This window comes from Aspergillus novofumigatus (assembly GCF_002847465.1).
Source record: "Aspergillus novofumigatus IBT 16806 chromosome Unknown P174scaffold_6, whole genome shotgun sequence".
NCBI lineage: Eukaryota > Fungi > Ascomycota > Eurotiomycetes > Eurotiales > Aspergillaceae > Aspergillus > Aspergillus novofumigatus.
In genome coordinates this window covers 897,585-920,229 of record NW_020194279.1, presented here as the reverse complement: position 1 = coordinate 920,229, position 22,645 = coordinate 897,585, and the positions used below count along the sequence as shown (strand labels likewise).

The following is a 22,645-nucleotide window of genomic DNA, read 5'->3' as shown; positions in this document are numbered from 1 at the left end:
TCGGGTACTTAATAAGATGACGCTGTGAACCAATGGGAGGACGACGAGATGGACAAGACGACAGAAGGCGTAGAAAGGGAAGTGATTGTGACAGCCGACCGATCAAGCAACACGGGGTATTGATTCAATGCGCGTAATATTAAATGAATGCAAGGCAATGAGGAGGAGAGAGGTGGGGAGTGGTGGTGTTCTTCCCGAGTCGAGCTGGAGTGGCCAGCCAGGGTAGGCGTGGCAGAAAGTTCAGCGACCGATAAGCATGTTCAGGACGGAAAGAAAGAGTCGAGACGGAGCAAACAACGTGGTCAGAGGCGGCGAATCACCGAGACAGACCAATCTAATCCGAGGAAGAGGGAGAGAGGAGGATGAGATTGGTTAAAGGTGTATGAAGATGAGGATTGGAGAGAGGAAGAGAGAGCAAAGGAGAGAAAAGAGACAGAGAGCTGGAGCTAAGATGGAGAGGGATGACCAAGCTCGGATAGTTCGAGATGGCGTCCTGAGGGAGGATGATGATTATTAGGTATTATGCTGTATGTAGGAGTTATGCAGCAGTATAAATTTCGTTCCTCAGTCAGCCCATGCACGGTAGAGGGATTGACTATGATAATATTGATATTGATATTGGTATTGATACAAGACAGTTGAGAAAATGAGTGTGGTGATAATATCAAGAGGATGGAAACACAGAGAAAAGAGCGGGGAGAAAAGCAAGAAAGGAGAGGATAGAAAGACGGAGGCCTGGAGTCAACAGGTCCCGGTGCTAGGAACTAGGGATGTTCTTTTCTTAGATCTTTGTATTATTACTACTATTACTGCTCATTAAGGGCCTCGTGGAGTTCATATTTGATGATTTATGAAGATACTTATGAAAGGCCCGCACCGATGATTGGTATTTTCCCGGCGGAAACAAAGAGGTTGGTTATTTTGAACGGAGAGAACGGGCCCAGTCTCAGCTCCACTGTTCAGCTCCGATGGCAGCATCAAGATCATTATTGTTTCCGATTGTTATGGTTGATGTAGAGTCGGATACAAACAAATGCATTGAGTTTGAATATGTCCAACGATGTAGACGTTGAACACCCACCCCGTTCAGTGCTCCGTACTAGTGTTCCGTAGCCGACGGAAGAGTAACTGAACTACTCCGTACACCCCATGCCGACTGCCGAGTACTTGCTCATTGAAGCCACTTGCACTGTGCTAGATATATAGGTACCATCATGGTTCCTAGGTTACGGAGTAGAGTCTACATTATCAAAAGACAGAATCCCAGGCAGAGCTTTCTATCCCTCTTTCTCGTTGTCATGGATTTCGTACTGTTGGTCTGTTGGTTTGGACAAGCCAAGCATCTGATATATATAAAACAATCTGACACAGGGGAGTCCTTGTCCAGTGGGTATATTTACCTAGCAGATCGCCTGGCAATCAAGCAACCATAGGTACTCCTGTCATACCAATAAACATAGCAGCTTAACAGCTGACCACTATAACTGCTGCTCCTATAATATTAAGCATTCTCTTCTGTCTACTTGTTCAACACCTACATCCATTCAATGCATGCTCGCATGTCAGGTCAGGAGACACCATCGCCAAGCAAGGGACATCCTCGCATTTCTGAAGTAAACTGGACTGTCCTATCACTATACTTCCATCCAGACGAAATAAATCCAATTCAGAGCCCAAGGAAAAAGTCGAAATAATGAAGTATTTCTAGGTATCTTGCTTCCTGCTTCTCGCTTTGAGTAGCCCATGACTCAGGAGGAGCAAGATCAAGTTACCTGCTGGAATTCCAATGCTGCGTGCAACCGTAGCTCATAGTTCAATGTTGCTGTCTGCTATTCAACATATGTCCACTCAACGCCCACGCCTGACAGAACGCGTACCACAGAGGCTAAAAAAGAAGTCCAGAGAGCGTAATTCAAATTTCCGACGCCGAGATAGTACATAGTACATAGCGTAACCAAATGAGTCGGGAAGTACGAGTCAAATAGCAGTACAATGATCACAACCTGCAACTACAGCCTACGTGTGTCCGTCGTGTAAACATGGAAGAAACAATTCCATTTCAAGACATATCCTCGAACGAGTGCCCCAAACGCAGATAAAATGTTTCCCCTGGAAAAAAAAAAATCCACCGCAGGACGCCAACCCTACCAACATTCCAAAAAACAACATAAAAAATGAGCAAAAGCAATCGACAAGACATCCCGGGAGCAGCCACAGCAACGGCCAGTAAAGATGGTAAGTGGCGGGACAAAACAAATTACAACAGAAGGGAAGAAGATAAAGGGATACAGCCCAAAGAGATATCACTCGAAAACGCATGTCACAGACGAAGAATCATTTGAAAGGAAAGGAGCAAACATAAGAGAAATCGCTCAGAACGACCTCAGCGATTGGCATTTATGCCTCGCTCTTCTCGGCCTTCTTGGTCGTTGTGGCCTTCCTCTTGGTGGCCTTCTCAGCGGGCTTAGCTGTCGTCTTGGTCACTCGGCCTGACTTGGTCGTGGAGAGAACCTTGGGTTGATCGACAACAGCAGGGGCCTGCTTACATATTAGCATACATTGAGAATCGAGAAGCAACAGCGATAATGATCACATACCGCAGTCGAGGCCTTGCGAGGTTTGGCGGTGTTGGCCTTGGGTCTGCCAGCAGCTTTCTTGGTGGTGGTGCCGGCCTTTTTGGTGGTAGCTTTGGCAGCAGGCTTCTCGGCCTTCTCCGTCTTCTTAGCGGCGGCCTTCTTGGGGCAGCAGCCTTTGTAGTAGTAGTAGTAGTAGTGGCCTTCTGTGTGAAGCATATTAGTTATGTCTTTACTTGATCGATTCAACATGTACTTTGAACTCACCTTGGCAGCAGGTTTAGCAGCAGGCTCCTTCTTGGCAAGCTTCACAGGGCCGGAAGGACCTGGAATTTGAGACGCGTCAGTGTTACGATTCCGCAAAAAAGAACATGCGCAGGCAGCGAGACGCCGCAAGACGCCCAGAATTGACCAAAATGATCGGAGGGCACGAAAGGTAGAGATGCGCGGCAGGCAGCGACTTACCCTTGGGCTGAGTGAACTCTCCCTTTTCAACACCGGCCTTGATAGCCTTGTTGAACTGGCTGTCAAAAGCGGCCTGACTGGCAAAAGCAATTTTGTTGTTGGCCAGTACATATTTCTTGATAGACTGGCGACTGTAATGATGTAAAAATTCATACGTTAGTTTGATCGCGTCATAGAAGTAAGGTGATTGTGAGGGGAAGTTGAGCCACGTCGCCAGCGGCGACGAATCTACTGAGGATAATAGCAGAAAACTACATACCTGCTACCGTTACGCTCTTTGAGCTGTAAAAGAGATGTCAGCGACCAACTTGAGATAAAATAAAGAGCAGCCCGATGGGTGGTTGGGACAGTCAAGCGCCGTGCAGACGTGTCACGGTCGGGGAAGTTCCCACCCGGCACCATCATCAAAAGGCGCCTCGGAAACAGCGTGATTAACTCACATTCAGGATAGCATCCTTGATCATATCTATAATTTCAGAATTAGCAGACGTTCGCGACAAAAATGATATCAAAATCACCCAAACGCGAAGTGGTGGTGATGAAAGATCAGTAGAAACATACCACGGTAGGAGGCGTGGCTCGAGGTTGCCTTCTTGGTCGCGCCGGTCGAAGCTTTCTTGGGAGGCATGTTGAAAGGTAAGAGGGGGATTGGTGTTGCTGATGGTGAAGCTATGTATATATATAAATCAAGAGATCCAGAAGATGGATTCAATGTCTAGAAGCTCCTAAAATAGACTGGTGAGTGGTGTGCGAAATCGACGAAGAGAAAAAGCAGTCGACAACGGAAGGGGTGGAAAAGCCGCGGGGCACCGCGATTTATAGGGCAGCCGGTGTTGACACAGGATCACTCGCAAGCAGAAGCGGCACAACACGTCAAATCTCTCCCTCCTTTTCTTCGCTTTCCTCGTCTTTAATTTTTATTTTGCCTCGATATTTGTGCTCTTCATACCTTAGACTTTTATATAATGACTTAGCAGGTACAGATTGAACTAGTGTAGCGCGACGATCAGCCTTTGAAAGTAACAGTAGGGAATCGCTAAGTGTATCGAGTTCATGTTTTGTACGCGCATGATCCTACTGTCTGCCTCCCTCAACACTTCTTGTCTTCCCTCTGCTCCATACACGTAGGCGATGGAGTTTAGTTCCTTCTCCCCTTTCGCACCTGTCTATCATACTCATAATGGGGATCAAAGGGGATTAGATCTCGGTCTATGCGCATTCCAGGCGAAACTAATCAGGCAACTTGTTGTTCTACCTCCTTTTTGTCCACTCAATTTCTCCATCCTCGCGTTGTTTGTGGGCTCTCGATCAGGACCCCTCTCCCTTGCCAAGTTATTCACCTTTTTTCGAACAAATTACTTGAATCCTGGTATGAGTATTTCATAGACTTTGATTTGAATTTGCCATCTATCGCTTTTTGAAGAAAGAATTTAAACATTTTCTGTCAGATCTCCGGTGGTTGAAAGTGACCTCTGAAACCGTCAAGATGCAATGCGATTGTACCTTGAATCACTGCAGTTCAATCAAGCTCATCCACTCCTGACAGGTTGCACCGTGCTCATAAACTAGAGGCTGAGGAACTGAAGTCAATGATCTATCCCCTTGCATATTTACAGTTTCTCTCTGTTGGTAAGCAACATGATTGGAATCGAAGGTGGAGGAGGGTTTCGTCTACCTCCGCTCGTGCTTTTGGTTGGGTCACGAGGATAGAGTGCGTCCATGACGATGATATCCATGATGTACTCTAAGGGCTGAAGTTTGTCTCTGCGCCAATGAGCATCCTTTCCCTGGACGACTGTAAGAAAGGTTATCTCAAGTCAGGTATGATTTCAGCTAGAAACGAAGGGAGATCATGTGGCTAGGTAGAAAATATACCCAGGTCGTCAATGGTGGGAGTCATCCAAGTACCTACTCGACCTCCCTGCCAATCACTCTTCTTGCTGAACCATGGTATAACTTGGCATTTTCACCCTGATTGCCGTCATAGGTTACTTTTTTGTGTGATTCAATTCTGGATCAAATTGTCCTGAAGGATATGTATGAATCCTCGGCCTTGATTCTGGTTGACTGATCCGTTGTTTACATCATTGCAGCGGGCCGCTGTTTGGCTCATGGCCCAGAGGACATCACCACATCGGTGGACTTGGTGGCAAAAGAATTCCAGGGAAGGGTGCATCGATCTAACATCGATCTAACATCCAGAAAACCCGCTATTATGAATTCTCATCTAGTGTGGTATCTATCACGAGTAGAACAGTGTCGACGAAGTCCGCTAGTACCAGCTGCACTTCTCATCCTTGATGGTGAAGTAATATGGTATAAGCCTTCATTCAATCCTTCCATTGCTGTCCAATCTGCCCCTGATTCTAATGTTGATGGTATCAAGTCCTACATCAATTCAAGGGACAAGAGATTGACTCTGGCATATTGTATTGGTGGGACCAGGGGTTACCACTGTTGCTAGATATTAGACACCAATGCATATATCATTCCGCAGTAGGCGGATGCACGAGCAGGCTTTTTTCACGACTTAGTACTTGAAGAACTCAAATCGTGCAATGCAGCCATATCATCGAAAAGAAAAAAGCCCCACTGCTCAGACATGTCCATCCCTTGGGCGTCTTGTCAAAACAGATCAATGGACGAATGGAGGATAGAGGAATGCAGTGTAGAACGTGACCTATAAACAGAAAATAACCATGTTCTTTTGCGATCCCTAATCATACGTGAACCATCATTTGCCGTGAAAAAAAGAAAACGCCACGCCTGTAGCTAAGGCCAGCAACTCCTGCAATATTACATAGTATTGACACGCAACATGCGAGCCCCCGTGTCCCCCTCAAGATAGTCTTCCCGACACGAACTCCTGCAAAGCTGGTCCTGCAAAGAGACGAACAACCTACGCAGCACCGCGTGGTTTCGCCTTGGCCTCCTTCTTAGCCTTGACCTCTTCCTTTTTGCGTTTCTTTTGTTCCTGTAACTTCTCATCGTGCTTGCGTTTGAGACTAGCCTTCTCCTCATCCGTCCGAGCGACCGGCTTGAAGAAGCCCTCAAGCCGTGATTGTTGAGCGGTTTTGAGATTCTTCTGCAGGCGCGCGGCTCCGTTCCGGACCCGGTCCTCGTTAAAACCCTTATCCTTGACCAGGAATTCCACCAGAGCTTCAACATCTGGCGCCTCCCATTTAAAGTCACACTCGGGATGGTCAGCTTCTCGCACGTCCGGATGGAGAAACAACTCCCTTGCATCCTGATAGGGCCAATATTCTGGCATGACATATTTCTTCTTCGGGTCGTTCTCGATTGCCTCAACCACCTTCTCCAGGCTTCCGTGTTCCCGAATGAGTTTCAAAGCGGTGTTTGGCCCGACCTTTGGGATAGGTTCCAGATAGTCACAGCCGAGAAGAATGCATAGATCAATGAACTGTGCAGTCGGGAGTAAGCATGAGAAAATCGTATCCATGACGGGATTCTGGGGACAAGAGAGTCGCCTACCTGTTTGCGATCCATGCCGAGTCCCTCTAGTGTACGATTCAGATGGATCTCTTGAATGGGCTCCTTTCTCTGCTCGCTGAACGTAAGATGTCTGAGAAGAATTGGCGCCTCGAAACATAACGTGTCCATATCCTCGGAAGCAGCGGCATAGACCTTCCCTGCCCGCGCAAGCACTGCACACTGGGCCTCCGCCTCTGTCGGAGCGTCGATGTATGGGATACCCATCAACTTCAACAGCTTTTTGCATTCTGCATTGTGCTCCTTTGTAACACGCACCGTGCGCCGCGAGAACTTCTCAACATCTTCCGCAGTGCCCGTCTCTTTTGCTTCCTCATGGGCTTCAGTAGCCTCCGCTTTTCGTGCAGTACGCTTCGCCAGTTCACCGGACTTGAGCTTCGGTGGCGCTCCATCAAAGACATAGAGAGGCTTGATTCCGTTATCGACCATGCGCAACGTCCGGTAAAACATACCCATCAAATGCGACGTTGTCTCGCCCGACTCGCTCATGAGCTGCTGGCCCTCGGAGCGGACGGCGATCAGAAAACTGTAGATACTCATAGACCTGCAAGATGTGAGCTACATAAACTGACGTGTTCGAGAAGGGTCCAACGCACGCATCCTATTCAACCACGGCATGTAAGTATCACTGCAGCTTTCAACTGTGTTTCCATGCTGGCTAGCAGGACCGGGAGAAAAGACTACATACGATGGCGACCTTTCGGCCAAAGTGGTTCTTGATATCCCCTGCCTTGATAGCATCTGGTGCATTCTCTTGAATAACTTGAAACAAATCTAGAGCCCCCCAATCAGCTCTATTCAAGCTTCAAACCATGTGGTGGTAGCTGCTTAACTGGCCCAAAGTTCACTTACGTTTAATACCCATGGCGGCGGCTCTCGAATTTAGAATATAGCCAAAAAGAAGAGGATGATCGCTACTCCCTTGCTGTGTTGGTAAACCACTCACTAGAATAAAGTGTTCGAGATATGAAGCTCAAAAATAGCTTGATTCGCGATCAGACGCGCCGCGGAAGGATGAACGCGCCATACATCATTTGAGCCTGATTGGGATTAGTGCAATAGAGACGAATTTATTGAGACGGATTTCCACGTGATCCTAACACCCCGCGGGAGTTTCCCCGGCCTCAGGCGCCAAGGCTGTAACTGTAAGGCGGTAAGACCCCAGGGGCCCAGACTTCTGATCTCCGCGTGTAGGAGCTTGGAAAGCCGAAAGGAAAGATTGTAACGGGGAGGGAGGCCCTGCTATTCGCTGACGGCATCCGTGGTCCCTCCGTTCTCGGTCGATAGATCAGGTAATAGACAGGTGAAGTCGGGGCATATGTAGGCAGAGCCTGCCAGAGAGGCGCACATCTACCCCGTACTAGGCCGGACTTGATTATTCAGTCTCCCCCCTCAGGCTGAATGTTGCACCCCTCCTCAACGGGGGCCAAATTCGTTGGGAGCAGAGTCCAATACACCAGTACAATCCTACGCACTACTTCGAGGATGAGTCTCCCCATTTTACAGTAACCATGAAGCGAAGTCGCATTCAATTCGAAGCCAATGGCCATGCGTCTTCAGACTCTCCTCAGGGAGCTTACTCGCATATGGCGACGGATGAGGATTCGAAACAGCAAATTCTGAGGCATATCCCTAAGATCTCACGGAGAATCCGTGCATGTACAAACTGCAAGAATCACAAGGTGCGCTGTGATAAGGAAGGGGAGGCGCCATGTCAGAGATGCCGTCGCATGGGCTTGGACTGTGTTGTCAACAAAAGCCTACAGACTTTATTGGACGATGAGACAGAGTAAATATAGTTCATACGTATATCGTCATTATTGTACGCCATCGCTAATCGTTCCATAAACATACAGGTGGAAGACGACGGTTGAGCTTGCAATGACGGATTTACTCCGAAAGGCTCAGCTACCTGACTTGTCATACTATCAGTCGCTGGGTAAATCGATGGAAACCCCTTCCAGGAAAAGAGACCGCAAAGAATCAACAGCATCAACCGAAGATACCGGCACTGCGACGGTCAACCATGACAGGAGACCGAGCTCGATAGGCTCAAACTTGGAACCCGTCCCAATAGGTCCAAACTCATCGGCGAATTATTCCTTTTCTAAGCAACACTCCCAGTACTCCCTCGATCGGGAAGAAAACGGGACATCATCCTTGATTACTGCGCCGATGGGAAGTCTATACGAAGTGACGAGGCTGAGCGATATCCCTCCAAGTTCTCCCGGACGTCAGCATGCACCCGACCGGGCACTAGTGACCGACTTCATATCGCGAGGAGTGATTGATCTTCAAGAGGCGGAGGACCTATTCCACTATTTTGATCAGGTGCTTAGTCGTTATCTGTGGGATGGCATGGCGTTGGTGCACAAGGATCTTACATCTGTTCGCAATTCTTCTTCGATGCTCTCCGCCGCCATTCTTGCTGTTTCAGCTCTCCACTTACCCAACAAGGAGAAAACATTCGATACCTGTTATACGGAATTCGCGAGGCTGGCTTCGGAATCCATGCTTGATAGACACCATACCCTCGACGACTTGCGTGCGTTATGTGTTGGCGCATTCTGGCTTGCGGATGTCAGCTGGAAGCTTTCAGGATATGCGGTCCGAATTGCGACTGAACGAAACCTTCACCAATCCTATCGCAAGGCCATGCAGGGTTCTGTGGAGCATATAGAACAAGTGAGGCTCTGGTACCTTCTCTATGTAAGTCTAGGTCGCGATCACGAGTTTGTGACGGGTGCCAGATGATTGACGCACTGAAATCGACTGTATAGACCCTGGAGCACCATTTCTCTATCGCATACGGACGGCCGCCTATCATTCATGAAGATCCAAGCATCGCGAATCACAATACGTTTACAATTTCGCCGATGGTGCAGCAGTCGGATCTGCGCCTTCACAGCCAAGTGGACCTGTTTATCATTTTGACCCGAATATATCACGCTTTCGGTCCCGATGTCGACTTGGAGGTCCCCGAGAGCGAATTCTCTACAATCAATAAGTTCGACGCTGATCTTGGAGATTGGCGCTCCGCCTGGCTCCCTCGTTTAGGTACGCATAACGGCTTAATCTGCCTGGGATGGTGATCTGAAAAGCATGCTAACATTGAGATGAAACAGCTGGAAGTCGGTATGTCGGTGCGTACCCTTACAAAGCCGTCTATCTGCACTACCACTTCTCTCGTCTGCAACTAAACTCGGTTGCTTTACGGACGTATCACTCCTCGAATTCGTCGCGGCCGATGTCCGCTGAACGCAAGAAACATGCCAATCTGGCGATAGAATCTGCGATCGAAACGCTCCTGGTGGTCCTCGATGAACCTGACATTCAAAGAGCTTTGATTGGCGTTCCTCTATATCTCCACAGCATGATTACCTTTGCAGCCGTGTTCCTTCTCAAAATCGCCGCCAAGTGTTGCTCCGGGACGCTGCCTAATGCGCACGGACAGGAAAACTCCATTGCGTCGGCAGGTCTCTCAATCGATGCGCCTTACGTGCGTGCCTTGGTTGGTAAAATTATTGAGCTGATGGTCACTTGTAGCAAGCGGGCTAGTGAGCGCCATCTTACTCATCATATAGCCCGTGGCTTGCGCAAGATGCTCACAGGACTCGAGGAGTGGGAAAAGAGAAATTCAGGGGGCCAACAATCTCTGGGACAGAATTCCTATGAGGCTACATCAATGTTCAAGCCCGTTATAATTCCTGGAGCGCAACCGTTGGGTGAACGAGACACCATTCTGAGCCACCCTCCTCCGCTACCTGGAATGGCTCCTCTGTCGGCTGAGCGCAGTAATGGGTATGAACGTGTTCAGTTGCAGGGAAAACAGGAGCCAGGTCTCTCGATAAGCTCTCTGGATCCTATGATGGCTGATTTATGGGGCTTCGACGAGGAGTATTTCCCTACGGGAGTCTTCGATTTTCTTCAGTCTCAGATGCCTGCTTGAGGTGTTCCGGCAGTCATCGGCAACAACCCACATTGTCTTGGTACATAGTTCATTTTGCTGGAGGGCGCGGGTTGGGGTTCTGGCTGAACCCTCCGACAACACTACTCGATTATAATGGAATCTAGCCAGTCAACTCCGGCTTCTGTCATACGTCCCATATTTGAGTCGGCCGATGAACTGTTGAGCATTACATTATCGTGTTAATGTGTCCACGATCATTTCGAATGGCTCGAAAGGCCGAAGAGTTGCCATCCGAGCGTGCAAGTCACGTCCGTCCAACTCCCCACTGAGAAGGCATTCCTCTTCCGACAGTGGATTTCTCCAGCAACAAACCTACCCTGATATAGGTAACTGCAAACTTCAGCTGTCGCCGAATGTCACCTTCATAACGATTCACTCCACCAAGACAGGCATGTGGGACAATGTTACCAAGATATAATCGTGAAGCGAGGCTTTCGGCTATAGAGTAAATAGTTGATATGACAGCCATGTAGCCTAGAGTATGCACATAGATTATCAATTCATACAGACAGCCAAATGCCTCAGCTTAGGACTTCCTTTGTCCTGACGGTTATTGGATGGGGACACCGACGGAACGGAAACAATCCCGAGGCTTAACATAACCCAAAGTAGGTGGTGCGGATGACCGAGGATCACCGAGGTCGGCCTTCAGTGTGGGTATATATAGGTATGGATGAAAATCGATGGTTGAACTCACTTTGATTCAATTCTTGCTTTCACTACCGAATTCGATACTTCAAATTGCTTTATCATCGGAGGGCAGAAAGACATCCCGATCGACTGCCGAGGTCAAGCGTTATCCGGACAATCGGCCTCCCCGCAATTCATATTCCATCCTTGCTGCTCTGGATACCGTCAGTTGCCGCAGTCGATTCCAATTCGACTTGGGAGCTGCGCAGGGGGAGATTCGCTAAAATAGATACCCGGTCTTCATTTGCTTTCTACTACTTCACTCACATTCCTCTTGCGCCGCATTCTTTCATTGAAATCAATCATGAACCGCTCAATCTTCCGCGCAGCATCGCGTCACCTTCGATCAGCAAATCGCTTGTATAAGGCCCCCGCGGTCCGCCAGAATACTTCGATACGAGCATATTCGACAGTGTTTAATTGGGAAGATCCCCTCGCCGCGTCGGAACTGTATACGGACGAGGAATTGGCGATTCAGGACACAGCCCGACAATACTGCCAAGAGCGATTACTTCCCGTGTTCTCGGTAAGTCATGCCTAGGGGCGATGTGTATGATTTTCTGCTGACAGATTTGCATTTGTTTAGATGCCTATAGAAACGAAGACTATGACCGTAAAATCCTGGAGGAAATGGGGGAGCTAGGCCTTCTCGGCGCGAGCATTGAAGGGTATGGATGCGCCGGTGCGAGTACGGTTGCTTCGGGGTTGATCACAAAAGAAGTCGAACGGGTAGACTCGGGATATCGATCGGGAATGTCTGTGCAGAGCTCACTGGCGATGACGGGTATCTACGAGTTCGGCACTCGGGAGCAGAAGGACCGATTCCTACCGCAACTGGCCAAGGGAAAACTGGCGGGTTGCTTTGGTCTTACAGAACCCAACCACGGCTCCGACCCCGGTTCGATGGAGACGACTGCGCGCGAACACCCGACCAAGAAGGGATACTACCTGTTGTCCGGAGCTAAGACATGGATCACCAACTCGCCAATCGCGGATATCATGTTGGTATGGGCCAAGTTGCAGACAACCGGCAAGATCAAGGGTTTCATCGTCGAACGTAGCCAGTGCCCGCCCGGAACACTGCAAACGCCGGCGATCAAGAACAAGACTGCTTTGCGCGCATCGATCACGGGTATGATCCAGATGGATGACTGCCCTGTGCCGGCGGAGAACATGTTTCCGGACGTCGAAGGCCTCAAGGGACCCTTCACCTGCCTGAACAGTGCCCGGTTGGGCATTGCGTTCGGTGCCATGGGCGCGCTGGAGGACTGCATCGACCGTGCCCGCACTTATGCACTGGAGCGGAAGCAGTTCAAGGGGAACCCGCTGGCGAAGTATCAGCTCATCCAGAAGAAACTAGCCGATGCAGCCACCGATGCGGCATATGGAACGCTGGCTGCTACTCAGGTCGCTCGGCTCAAGGACACCGGCAAGAGCACTCCGGAGATGATCTCCATGGTCAAGAGGCAGAACTGTGATCGAGCTCTGGCGAATGCACGGCTGTACGCTTCTCCCTTCCCACAATCTTCCGCTGTTAAGAGTTGATTCATGCTGACACCTTCTTCGATGGATAGGCTCCAGGAGATTTTCGGCGGTAATGCAGCCAGTGACGAATACCATATCGGACGACACGTAGCCAATCTATTTGTGGTGCAGACTTACGAAGGACAGAGTGACATTCACGGTGAGTACCCGGTGCATATCATAGCCTGTATTTTCCACACGATGAGTTCAAAACTGACATTGCTGGGGTTTAGCATTGATACTGGGACGGGCCATCACGGGAGTTCAGGCGTTTGTCTAAGACATTCTAGCCCTTCCCGGTTGACCTGTAGGAATGATTTGCTTTGGAACCATGTTTGATATTGCCTGTATATATCCAAGCCGCAGCATGATAGAGGCAGAAGGAGCCATAGCAAACGACTATGCTACCATGATTCTCATACTTCTCACTCCGTACTCAACCTTACATCTGTAACCATATATATTTACCGAAAAGATCTGATATCTCAGATCTTCTACTTGCCACCACCGCCGTACGAGATGCAAAAAACGGCTCAGAGTCTTACTTTGTCATCGATTTGTAAATCTGCGTAATCCCCTGTAAGAAAAAGGACAAAGGCTGAATGAAGAACAAAGGAACGACCCGTAATAGCGTATCGATCATCCACTTAGAGTTGAGTACCGAGTCACCAACTGGCGGACAGTGGCGATGCATCAAGGTTGACATGGAAGGCCTGAAAGATCACCTTGACCCGATCAACAGGGGCTGATATTCTTAGTTAGGGTTGATTGTGAATGTAATCATTCACTATCTCAATCAATCTGAATTTTATTCTCTACGTTCAAGGGATAGGACGTCGCTTGATAGCGCTTTTCACTTTCAAAAAGCGACATGACCATATGACGCAGAGTGGCTGAAGCAGGAAAGGACTTAGTTTCATCTGGTAAAATTAAACGTAATCTAACCTCCTCAGGTTAGCGCTGCAGGTATTCTGACGGTAATACGGCGCTGTACGTAAGTAACGCGCTGATCGGGAAGTTTGCCTGAGGTTCTCTGCCACTCTCTCTCCTTCTCTCTCGTTTTCCCTCTTTCAGCCCAATTCCAATTCCCTTCCTCTTTTCCCCTCCTCCTACTCTTCTTCTTCTTTTTCGCCCTCCCATTTCCGACGTAATCAAATCCATCTCTTGTCCCTAGTGAGTCCACCCTTAGTCCTCCCCATTTTTTTCAATTCTCTTCCTCTTCTTCTCTTCTCTTCATCGTCTTCTGTTTGTTTCAGTTGATCTAATACTCACTTCGTGATTTTCGGTACTAACGTGCGGAACTCTGTGTGTGCAGAAACAAACAATACCTTTCCTTGAGTGGCTGATCTTTTATCGACACTCTTTTCATATCACACAACTTCGACATGGCTCTCAAGAGAATTAACAAGGAACTCACTGACCTCGGCCGGTAAGACACACTCACTTCTTCGCTCTCTCTGTCGTTGTCCTTCGTGTCAACTGCGGCATGGTGTCGTTCACCCCACTACTGCGGGGTGCCTTGGGCGTCCTCCAGGCGCTTCCATTTCCCGACTTCAAGACGTCATCCTTGGGTTTCCACAATGCTGATATTGATTCTTCATCTAGTGATCCGCCCTCTTCCTGCTCTGCTGGCCCTGTTGGAGATGATCTGGTATGATATCTTCCCGACCCTTCTGTCGCAACCTTTGTTGTTACTGTCGTGTGTGCAGCTGCCATGTGCGGCGCCGCATACTGCATGAATCCGCCTGTGTCATGCAATTTCCTACGGCATCCCATTACACTTTGAATATGGCCACTGACAGCAGGTGTTTCTAAATAGTTTCACTGGCAAGCAACAATCATGGGTCCTGTAAGTTCCTCCAATATATTTCAGTCACTGGTCGCATTTGTGACTCAAGAGTGATTGGATCTAATGCTGACATTCATCTTTGACAGGGTGACTCGCCATACTCGGGAGGCGTCTTCTTCCTGACCATCCATTTCCCTACCGATTATCCATTCAAGCCACCCAAGGTCAACTTCACGACTCGTATCTACCACCCCAACATCAACTCGAATGGCAGTATCTGTCTTGACATTCTGCGAGACCAGTGGAGCCCCGCTCTTACAATTTCTAAAGGTATTCATCAATGTGAATGATCCACTTTTCTTAGATGCTGACCGCTCTTCAGTGCTGCTTTCGATCTGCTCAATGCTCACAGACCCTAACCCGGACGACCCGTTGGTGCCTGAGATCGCTCACGTCTACAAGACCGACCGCCCTCGGTACGAAGCGACGGCCCGTGAATGGACACGCAAATACGCTATTTGATCTTCACAGTTGACTTCTGCGCGGCCACCTCGGTCTTCCCAATTCTTTCTGCGTCATCTTTCACTCCGTTAGATCAGATCCGAAGCCTGGCGTACCGTGATCGTAGATCCGTTCCTTGTTCTTACTGTGAAACAAATCGCATGTCTCTAAATTCGTGTTATTCTGCGCTTTCTCTACCGGCGGGAAGTGTCATGTCCTACGATCATAATGACCAATTGTCTTTGATGCATTCATAGCACTTTTTTTTTCGATCTCGACTGGATGGAGTTCGACAATCCATTTGATGAACATAAAAACCTCAAGGCTGGGTCTTTGGGCGGCAGAGGCTGTGGCTCGTATGGCTTGAGGATTCTACCTGCGGGGAGGTCGCGTGAGTCGTGAGGAAAGCGGAAAGGGCGAGAGTCTTGGTGGTGCGCCGGTGGTGGTAACGGTGTGTATTAGATAGCGATAGGTATAAAGGCAAGACCACGTCCGACCCGTTGACCGGTTAAGAATGAGTTTGCTTTCGATGCTTGTGGTATTCATGCGTTCCGATCTGCTGTAGTTGTAGATATCTAGTCTAAACAAGCGCCCGTGTGCAAGTAATTTCTCGGTGTCTGGATGTTGTTGCGTATGCACCAGGCCCAAGTATCAAAGCTCGGTTTCGAGGATACCCTATTCTCAATCTGCCCAGTATGTAATATAGACAGACATCCATTGAGCTAAAGTGCAGAATGGACTGCAGTATGTGAACAACACAGGGAGGACTACGCAGACATGCATGCGAGATGTTCGTAAGAAATAAATGCGCAGGGTCGACCTGTACGGTCACCAAATGCATGAAAGTAAATAGAAAAGAAGAGAAGATAGAAAAATCGCGACCCAAACACAAGAAGGAGAAAGAGAAAAGAGAAATCAAAATGACCAGCCAGCTTCTTGAACTGTTCTATGGCCGCATCATATATAGTCTATGTGGTTTCGAGTATATGTACTAGCCATCAATGCGCGATCAACGAGACGACGAAAATTAAAAAAAAACAAAAACGCCCAACCTTGCTGCCTGTTTAATGCGTGAGATATGTCGCGAGTACACTGTCGTTACATGGCTCATAGAGGAGTCCCGAGAGAATGTAGAGAAAAGGCAAGAATGTAGAAGAGAACAATTGAAGAAGATGATGATGAGGAGGAGGAGGAGGAGGAGGAGGAGGAGGAGGAACCATGCGGGTCCTTGACTCTGCTCAGGCAACCTGGCTGCCTCTCCGACTGCTGACCGTGGTTGGAGCCTTGGATGGAGCCTTGGAGGCGCCCCCGGCTATACTGCCGTTGGCTTTGATGGTCCGTTGCGACACCTTGGATACATTGGTCGAGACCTGACTAACGCTATCGCTCGGTTGGACGGGTTCGTCGAATTTGCTGGAGCGTTTGGACACGTGAGACGGGGCTTTGGAACGGTGAGATTGATGGGAGTAGGAGGACCTCCGTGAGAAATCAACCTGGCTTATAGAATCGTCCGGCGTGATATTGGTCTGGATCTCAAAGTCATCCACGACGCTCTGGGGAAGCGGGATCTCACGGGCAGAGACACCCGACTTTGCACCGCTGCGGTACGACGCATAAGATGTCGCGGACCCCTCAGGCAGCGGGACCTGACGGGCCGTTCGTGCGGACGAAGTCGTGCTTCCGGCCACGGATCTGGCCGCTGACTGATGCGAAGAATGGCGGGAAGAGTGGTGATCCTGATAGCTGGTCTTGGATGGCTTGGCAGTCGATGCTGAGTAGACGCTCTCTTTATCATTGACTCGCGACTTATCCGGGAAGCTGCTGATGAGAGTGCTGGGATTGCATGGATACGTAGTCGAGCGGGCCGGTGGGGGATACTCAATCGCTCTCAGAGGGATATCCCTCACCGTGTAGACACTGCCATCCGAGGCACGACGCCCACTTTCGTCAAGGTACACACTACCATTCTCTCCACGAGGGTGAACGAACTCCGTGCCTTCGTATATTGTGCTCGCGCGAGGATTCTTCGAAGAGACACTGCGAGTCAGAGTGGATCGCGCATCTGATCGCGAGAAGGTGCTCCTGGCGGGAGGAGCGTCAATAGCCCTGTAGCCCTGATGTTCCTGAGCTAGCGAGGGAGCTTGCGATGGAAAAGTCAGCTGAGGGAAATCCCGGGGTGTGTACTGCGGAGGAGGAGTAACCTCCGAGGACTGCGACTGTGACTCGGTTTTGGTCAATGCATAAGCGATTGCTGCACCTGCAGCCGCTCCGATGAGCGAGCCAACGATTGTCTTGGCCGTGCTGTCGTCCTTTTTTTGGGTGGTGTGGGTATGGTTGACAATATAGGTAGGAGACGGCGCTTGCTGAACCTCCCGCGAGATGATGGTCGGTGCAGTTCTCTCCGACGGCGCTCCTCGCTCTACAGCAGTAGTCGCCCTTGAGACGTACGATTTGGCGTCTGACCTGACAGAGGGCGCGATACTTTGAGGCTTGACGGAGCTGACCTTTGTGCTAGCTCGGGACACCACGGACCCATTCTCAAGCAAGCCAATTGGAGATGCGCTGACTTCCGACTTAGCAGCAGAGATACCCGGACGGTACACAGCCTCGATGCTGTTGCCGTCAAAGTCGATCACCGCTGCACTGTAGTATCCCGAGTCCGGGTCGCGCGTCTTTGGCTCACCGTGGATCTTTCCGCCGGCTTTCAGTGCACTGATGAAAAAGGATCCTACAGCATCTTTTGACGGAGCAGGGAAAGCAACATGCGCTGCACCAGCTGGCGATCTATGATTTCGTCCTCGTCAATGGGGCTATGGTAGGGTGTTCAGAAAGAATACTGACCCTGGCTTCTGTTCTGTTATCCAGAAGTCTGCCGGCTCGCCTGATTTCTGACCAAATCCAATATAGTCGTCATGGCGACCAATAAACTGATATCCCAGGGGCTGTAGGCAGGAGAGGAAGAAGGAAGTCGATGTTGGGAGGTGAGAGACAGTCAGGGTGAGGTGGGACAGAGGCATGTCTGCGTTGGAGTCGACTCGCCCAGTATATACTTCAGGAGTTCAAGGCAGGATTTGTGACCACAGGATGATACGTAGATATAGAAAAGTCGAGTCACAAAATAGGGATGTCTATGAACAACATCCAAGGAAAGGAATCAAAAGAGGAGCTGAGATTCCTAATCCTCCAAAGACGAGTACAGCGTATATATAATGTTCGAATTCTTGAGTACAGAATGCGGATAATTGAATGACACTTTCAAGGCGAAGAGGAGAGTCCAGAAGCACGAAAGGACTGACGGTGCTATTTCAAGGCAGGTCTTGCTGTACAGATGAAGAGACCTAAGCATGCCCAACCGATATCCAATAACAGACGGTCGGAAGCTTAGAGCAAATGTACGTATCCATGAAGGGAAATGAACCCCTCCAGGAATACGGCTTTGGCAATAGTACAGGCACAAGTCGCATGCCTAGTTGGATTTTCAGAGCATCCGAAAGGGTGGCCGGGACTATCCACCGTACCTCGACCAGAGTCCGGGCCCTGCAGGTCCCTAACCGGGAAAGGTGAGCTCCAATGGTTATCAAAATCATGGAGTCAAGAAACTCCTGATGCCACGCTCTTCTTTCCGTTTCGGTGAAGCTGAGAGCGACTCCATGGCGCCAGGTCATCGTGGGGCACCGGGGGGAGCCGCTGGACGCAGCGGACGGTCCAGTAGGTGACCCTGCCCAGGTCAAATGGGGCGCCCATCAAAGAACAGTTGGAACCTGCTTGCAATTGAGCCAAGCGAGTTAGAAAAGCTTTGGGTGTCTCTCTGCGAAGCGTTGCTACATTGGACTATGGATAGACCAATATTCGAGGCAATTGACCATGATGAATACTACTTGACACCGCGCTGACCGCTGAAAATAATACCTCGAATAGTGAATGGGAGAATAGGGTCACCAGTTAGTACTCCGTAGTTACTGACTTGTTATCGGATACTGCAACAGCCTGAGAGGATGGTTGCAGAAATTAGGCCCACTAGATCACCAGATGGATATGGTGCGACAGTAAGTGACAGACGGACTTGTCGGTAGTGGTCGTATGGGGCCAGTGAGGCAGAGCTTGGAGGGGATCTCTCTCTTAAGACTTAGATGCTCCAATCCGGTTCGTGTTTGGGCACTTCTGCTGCTCTTAGTCGCCAGATGGTGCTGTCAGACCGCCAAAATGCATCCACTATCTGCGACTGTGCCTTGGGCGATGCACCATCTCATTTGTGTCGTCAGGAGTGCGAGACTGACATAAGACAGCGCTCTTTCAAACACTGGAGCGATCAGTCGAATGACAAGATGACCATCACGACCCAGGCTTTCTCTGGATTTGTTTTGGAACCAGATGGTAGATGCGCATATAATGACCGCCATCGCTGTCCGGAAAGATTGTCCGATGGATGCGCCAAGTATCATGGACATCTACTCATGTCGGTAGCCGACCATGTCATCCATACAGGACAGACCAGGGGCCAAGCAATCCTAAAAACTTGGGTATGAGTCTCATACTCTAGACCTCCGCAGCCAAAGAGAGAAAAAGTGAAGCGGAAGGTCCACTAGATGAGAATGGAAGCCTCTCTGCGTGCCACGTCGAAGCGAGTCTAATCATAGTTCACCTCCCGTCACCCGGGCCAGCCGATCAATAATGGATCCCCTGGTAGACATGTTTGTAGAAAGCAGCAGGCGAAGTAATCGCAGGATCTCGAATTTGCCGCTGTCTTCTGTTGTCTTTACGAGCGTTTTATCCTGCAGAGTTGGAGGGAGAAGAGAAGAGTTGATCAAATGAGCAAGAAGCATACAGTTGTCGGTGCCTTGGTAAATGCCTGTTATCTCAGGCACTCATGGTGACAAAATCCATCCTCATCTTGTCCGACTCTTGGTCAATCATTTTCTACGCTACCTGGAGAATTCTCTATCTCATCATCAAAGTCCACATGGTATGAGTCTTTGTTTCATGTTCTTCACTGATCCACCGAGCAGCTTCCTGTTTCCTTCGACTTGGACAATGACAGGCGGATCACTAGATGTTTATATGGTAATACACCTACGATGCGGAATGCTGAAAATGTACATGAATCTGATTGATTTATATTCATATATAAGACCAACCCGAAAGCTCAGTTATCGATCGTACTGATTTTAGATCCACGTGGTACGGGCTTCCAGCGCCGGCCAGTCCCTTGCACTCTGGAGGACAGATCAAGAGGCAAAAAGTCAACGGCAAAATCGAGTCTGATTTTGTTTGTAACTTCGACACTCCATGCTGGATGGGCTCGGAATGGAAGCTTTTCAGAGTACTGGAGTCGATTGTCCTGTTGATGGGAGGAAAGAAAAGCCGTCCAAGAAAATTTCAAGACCTCGAAAAAAGCGTAAAGCAATGTCGTATTGGCGGTCGTGTATCAAGTCACACTGGTCCCGGAAGCTAATAGCGAAAGGGAGAACGTAGGATGATACCAGAACAGACGCGGAATGGGAGGCAATGAATCCAAAGGCGGAGAATAAGAGGCATGCGTCCAGGGGCATGCGTCCCAAGATTGGCGTTCGCTATACTTCGACCTCGGCGCCGGACGGCAGGTAGCGAAAAAGAAAATTCGTCAGTCGTCAAAATATGGCCGCTCTCGAGCCCCGATCCACGGGGTCGCTCAAAGAATGCCCCATGATTCCTCCGCAGCATGGCAGAATTTGCTGCACGCAACACTGGCGCTCAAACTGTAGTTGCTGATACTGATCGTATCATCCTTGAACGAGTCCGCAAAGTCATCATGGCCCTTTGCCATGGCACCGACAAAGATACAGATACTCTCCTTGGGACCCAGGGAATCGATGTAGTCCTTGACCCGCACGACTGGGGCTTCGTAACTGAGGGTGACTTTACGGCAGTTGGGAGGTAAGTGGTCCGTAATAGGATTTTTGATGACCTTGAGTAGTTTTTCTTGAGAATTGGTGGAACGAATGGAAAGTCTGTGCAGCAGCTGAACCATCAAACCAGCGAAACGTTTGAAGGTACGAGGAATGCGGACGGATGGGTTAACTTCGATGAGGACACCTTTCGCAGTGTGGATGTAGATTTGGAGCTTGCCAGCTTTATTGATCGGAGAGTCAAGGAGAGTGAGGAGGCACTGTTGCGTGGAGGATGAGCGAAGAGATTAGCAATCCAGAAATCAAATCTTTCCATGGAGGGAGTGAGTCAAACCTGATGGGTGATATCAGGTCTAGCCTCACTGATATCTCTGTTCATCTTGCGCATCACACCAATGTGTTCATCGCTATTGAGCAACGAGTATTTCTCATCCCGACCCGAGCCATTGCGACCACCATGGGAAGCACGATATGTCTCCAAACTGGCATGAGAGAGAACGACAATCAAGCGCTTTGTCTCCTTGTCATTGGGAGGAATAGGGACATGCTGTTCGGCGACCAGTTGAGGCAACTCGGGAGGCGGGCAAGACTGGGTCCCTGAAGATCGATCGCGGTCAGTCATGTTGGATGATGATCGCGGTTGGTGTAGCACCAAGAGAGAGGTAAGATGATCGCCCGAGCCTGGCAGATGAAACCTCGCAGATAAAACAAATCTAATTCCAAGGGAGGGGAAGGCAAAGGGACAGTCTGGATTCGCAGTAGTGACACACGAGCATGTGTTTAACACGTTCGGTAAGAATTGAGAATGATGTCTGCTTTAGAGAAAAAAAAAAGAAAAAAATCTTTGCCAATCTTCCAAAGAAATGGGATATATGGACGCTCCCAAAACAAAGCGTAGATCACAGGGAGATAATTTTCAACAAATAGGATGGAGCAGAATAGGATGGAGCAGATATATGCAAGAGGGGAAGAAAAGGTACGAAAAAAAAAGGTTGTGAAGAGGGAAGAGGAACAAAGGACACAAGCAGATCGATAAGTGACAGGTACATACTGGGTCTCTTTCTCTTCCCGGCGGCTTGAGCAGAGTCCGACATAATGCCTGTATTGTTAAACGTTTCTTCCTTTGAAGATTCTGATAGCGAGAAGAGGAATATAGGTCTATTGTCGAAGGATTGAAGAAGAGATTCAACCAAGAGAGAGGAAATAAAAAGTTGTTGGTGGAGAGCAATTGGCAAAGGAACGGAAGAGGGAAAAAGAGGAAGAGGAGATTTCTCTCGGTCACCCACAGGCGTACCAGCGGGATAAGAAGTCCTCCGATACTACGGCGTCCGTATACCACTCGTATATGTACTGCTTACTACGGACTTTTCTGGTCAATTCGCCGTAGATGGACAATAATACTTATCACCACTATACATTCTTCTTAGCTATTTAATCTAACTAGGTCGTTTCCATGGGAAAAGAGCCTTAGTTATTCGTATGGTGGTTCCGCCCCCAATCTAAGTAGTACTGCACCGAAGTAGAGTGTACCTAGGTAGTCAACGAATCCTTCGTCTACCATGCTATCTTGAATCCAGAATAATAAAATCCACCGTCATATTCAACATCGGATATTCCTGAGGCTAATAGGAGACGCATGGTTTTCAACCGAGATCGTACCGTCCCCTGGGAGTTGATAACTTCCGAGGGCATCGACGTACTCGGATAATTTGTAGCCATCGTGTACCTAGAGAAGCCT

The 22,645-nt window shown here is 49.1% G+C and overlaps 7 protein-coding genes across 7 annotated transcripts; 3 read left to right on the top strand and 4 right to left on the bottom strand.

Moving 5' to 3' along the window:
* Positions 1-2,397: 2,397 nt before the first annotated feature.
* P174DRAFT_422785 (histone H1/H5 family protein) lies at positions 2,398-3,666 on the bottom strand (the record flags this gene model as incomplete). Its single annotated transcript, XM_024825074.1, has 7 exons — positions 2,398-2,538; positions 2,598-2,779; positions 2,837-2,899; positions 3,039-3,169; positions 3,298-3,320; positions 3,479-3,504; positions 3,600-3,666. The coding sequence occupies 7 exons, from the start codon at positions 3,664-3,666 to the stop codon at positions 2,398-2,400; spliced, it is 633 nt and encodes a 210-aa protein (XP_024680220.1).
* A 2,053-nt stretch (positions 3,667-5,719) lies between these two features.
* On the bottom strand, positions 5,720-7,232 carry fen1 (multifunctional nuclease RAD27). Its single transcript, XM_024821438.1, has 3 exons — positions 7,145-7,232; positions 6,531-7,092; positions 5,720-6,459 (listed from the first exon to the last, which is right to left on the bottom strand). The coding sequence occupies exons 2-3, from the start codon at positions 7,086-7,088 to the stop codon at positions 5,938-5,940; spliced, it is 1,080 nt and encodes a 359-aa protein (XP_024680219.1). The 5' UTR covers positions 7,089-7,092; positions 7,145-7,232; the 3' UTR covers positions 5,720-5,937.
* An 827-nt stretch (positions 7,233-8,059) lies between these two features.
* Positions 8,060-10,497, top strand: P174DRAFT_373691 (Zn(II)2Cys6 transcription factor; the record flags this gene model as incomplete). Its single annotated transcript, XM_024822521.1, has 4 exons — positions 8,060-8,337; positions 8,405-9,257; positions 9,329-9,605; positions 9,674-10,497. The coding sequence occupies 4 exons, from the start codon at positions 8,060-8,062 to the stop codon at positions 10,495-10,497; spliced, it is 2,232 nt and encodes a 743-aa protein (XP_024680218.1).
* A 1,015-nt stretch (positions 10,498-11,512) lies between these two features.
* P174DRAFT_422782 (acyl-CoA dehydrogenase) lies at positions 11,513-13,012 on the top strand (the record flags this gene model as incomplete). Its single annotated transcript, XM_024825073.1, has 4 exons — positions 11,513-11,738; positions 11,795-12,710; positions 12,783-12,892; positions 12,966-13,012. The coding sequence occupies 4 exons, from the start codon at positions 11,513-11,515 to the stop codon at positions 13,010-13,012; spliced, it is 1,299 nt and encodes a 432-aa protein (XP_024680217.1).
* A 1,055-nt stretch (positions 13,013-14,067) lies between these two features.
* Positions 14,068-15,379, top strand: P174DRAFT_452909 (putative ubiquitin conjugating enzyme (UbcD)). The gene is made up of 5 exons (XM_024829120.1): positions 14,068-14,161; positions 14,338-14,383; positions 14,552-14,581; positions 14,668-14,851; positions 14,904-15,379. Exons 1-5 carry the CDS (start codon positions 14,118-14,120, stop codon positions 15,041-15,043), a joined length of 444 nt encoding a protein of 147 aa, XP_024680216.1. The 5' UTR covers positions 14,068-14,117; the 3' UTR covers positions 15,044-15,379.
* An 881-nt stretch (positions 15,380-16,260) lies between these two features.
* On the bottom strand, positions 16,261-18,039 carry P174DRAFT_374975 (VOC family protein; the record flags this gene model as incomplete). The annotated part of the gene is made up of 2 exons (XM_024822605.1): positions 16,261-17,806; positions 17,864-18,039. 2 exons carry the CDS (start codon positions 18,037-18,039, stop codon positions 16,261-16,263), a joined length of 1,722 nt encoding a protein of 573 aa, XP_024680215.1.
* A 2,306-nt stretch (positions 18,040-20,345) lies between these two features.
* Positions 20,346-21,810, bottom strand: P174DRAFT_443589 (18S rRNA pseudouridine methyltransferase). The gene is made up of 2 exons (XM_024827871.1): positions 21,242-21,810; positions 20,346-21,167 (listed from the first exon to the last, which is right to left on the bottom strand). The coding sequence occupies exons 1-2, from the start codon at positions 21,527-21,529 to the stop codon at positions 20,691-20,693; spliced, it is 765 nt and encodes a 254-aa protein (XP_024680214.1). The 5' UTR covers positions 21,530-21,810; the 3' UTR covers positions 20,346-20,690.
* Positions 21,811-22,645: the final 835 nt, after the last annotated feature.

Coding starts and splice junctions, on each gene's coding strand:
- fen1 (XM_024821438.1), bottom strand. CDS start 7,088: ATGAGTATCTACAGTTTTCTGATCGCCGTCCGCTCCGAGGGCCAGCAG. Junction 6,460..6,530: donor TCGGCATGGATCGCAAACAG/GTAGGCGACTCT, acceptor CCGACTGCACAG/TTCATTGATCTATGCATTCT.
- P174DRAFT_452909 (XM_024829120.1), top strand. CDS start 14,118: ATGGCTCTCAAGAGAATTAACAAGGAACTCACTGACCTCGGCCG. Junction 14,162..14,337: donor GAACTCACTGACCTCGGCCG/GTAAGACACACT, acceptor TTCTTCATCTAG/TGATCCGCCCTCTTCCTGCT. Junction 14,852..14,903: donor CGCTCTTACAATTTCTAAAG/GTATTCATCAAT, acceptor ACCGCTCTTCAG/TGCTGCTTTCGATCTGCTCA.
- P174DRAFT_443589 (XM_024827871.1), bottom strand. CDS start 21,529: ATGACTGACCGCGATCGATCTTCAGGGACCCAGTCTTGCCCGCCTCCC. Junction 21,168..21,241: donor GACCTGATATCACCCATCAG/GTTTGACTCACT, acceptor TCCACGCAACAG/TGCCTCCTCACTCTCCTTGA.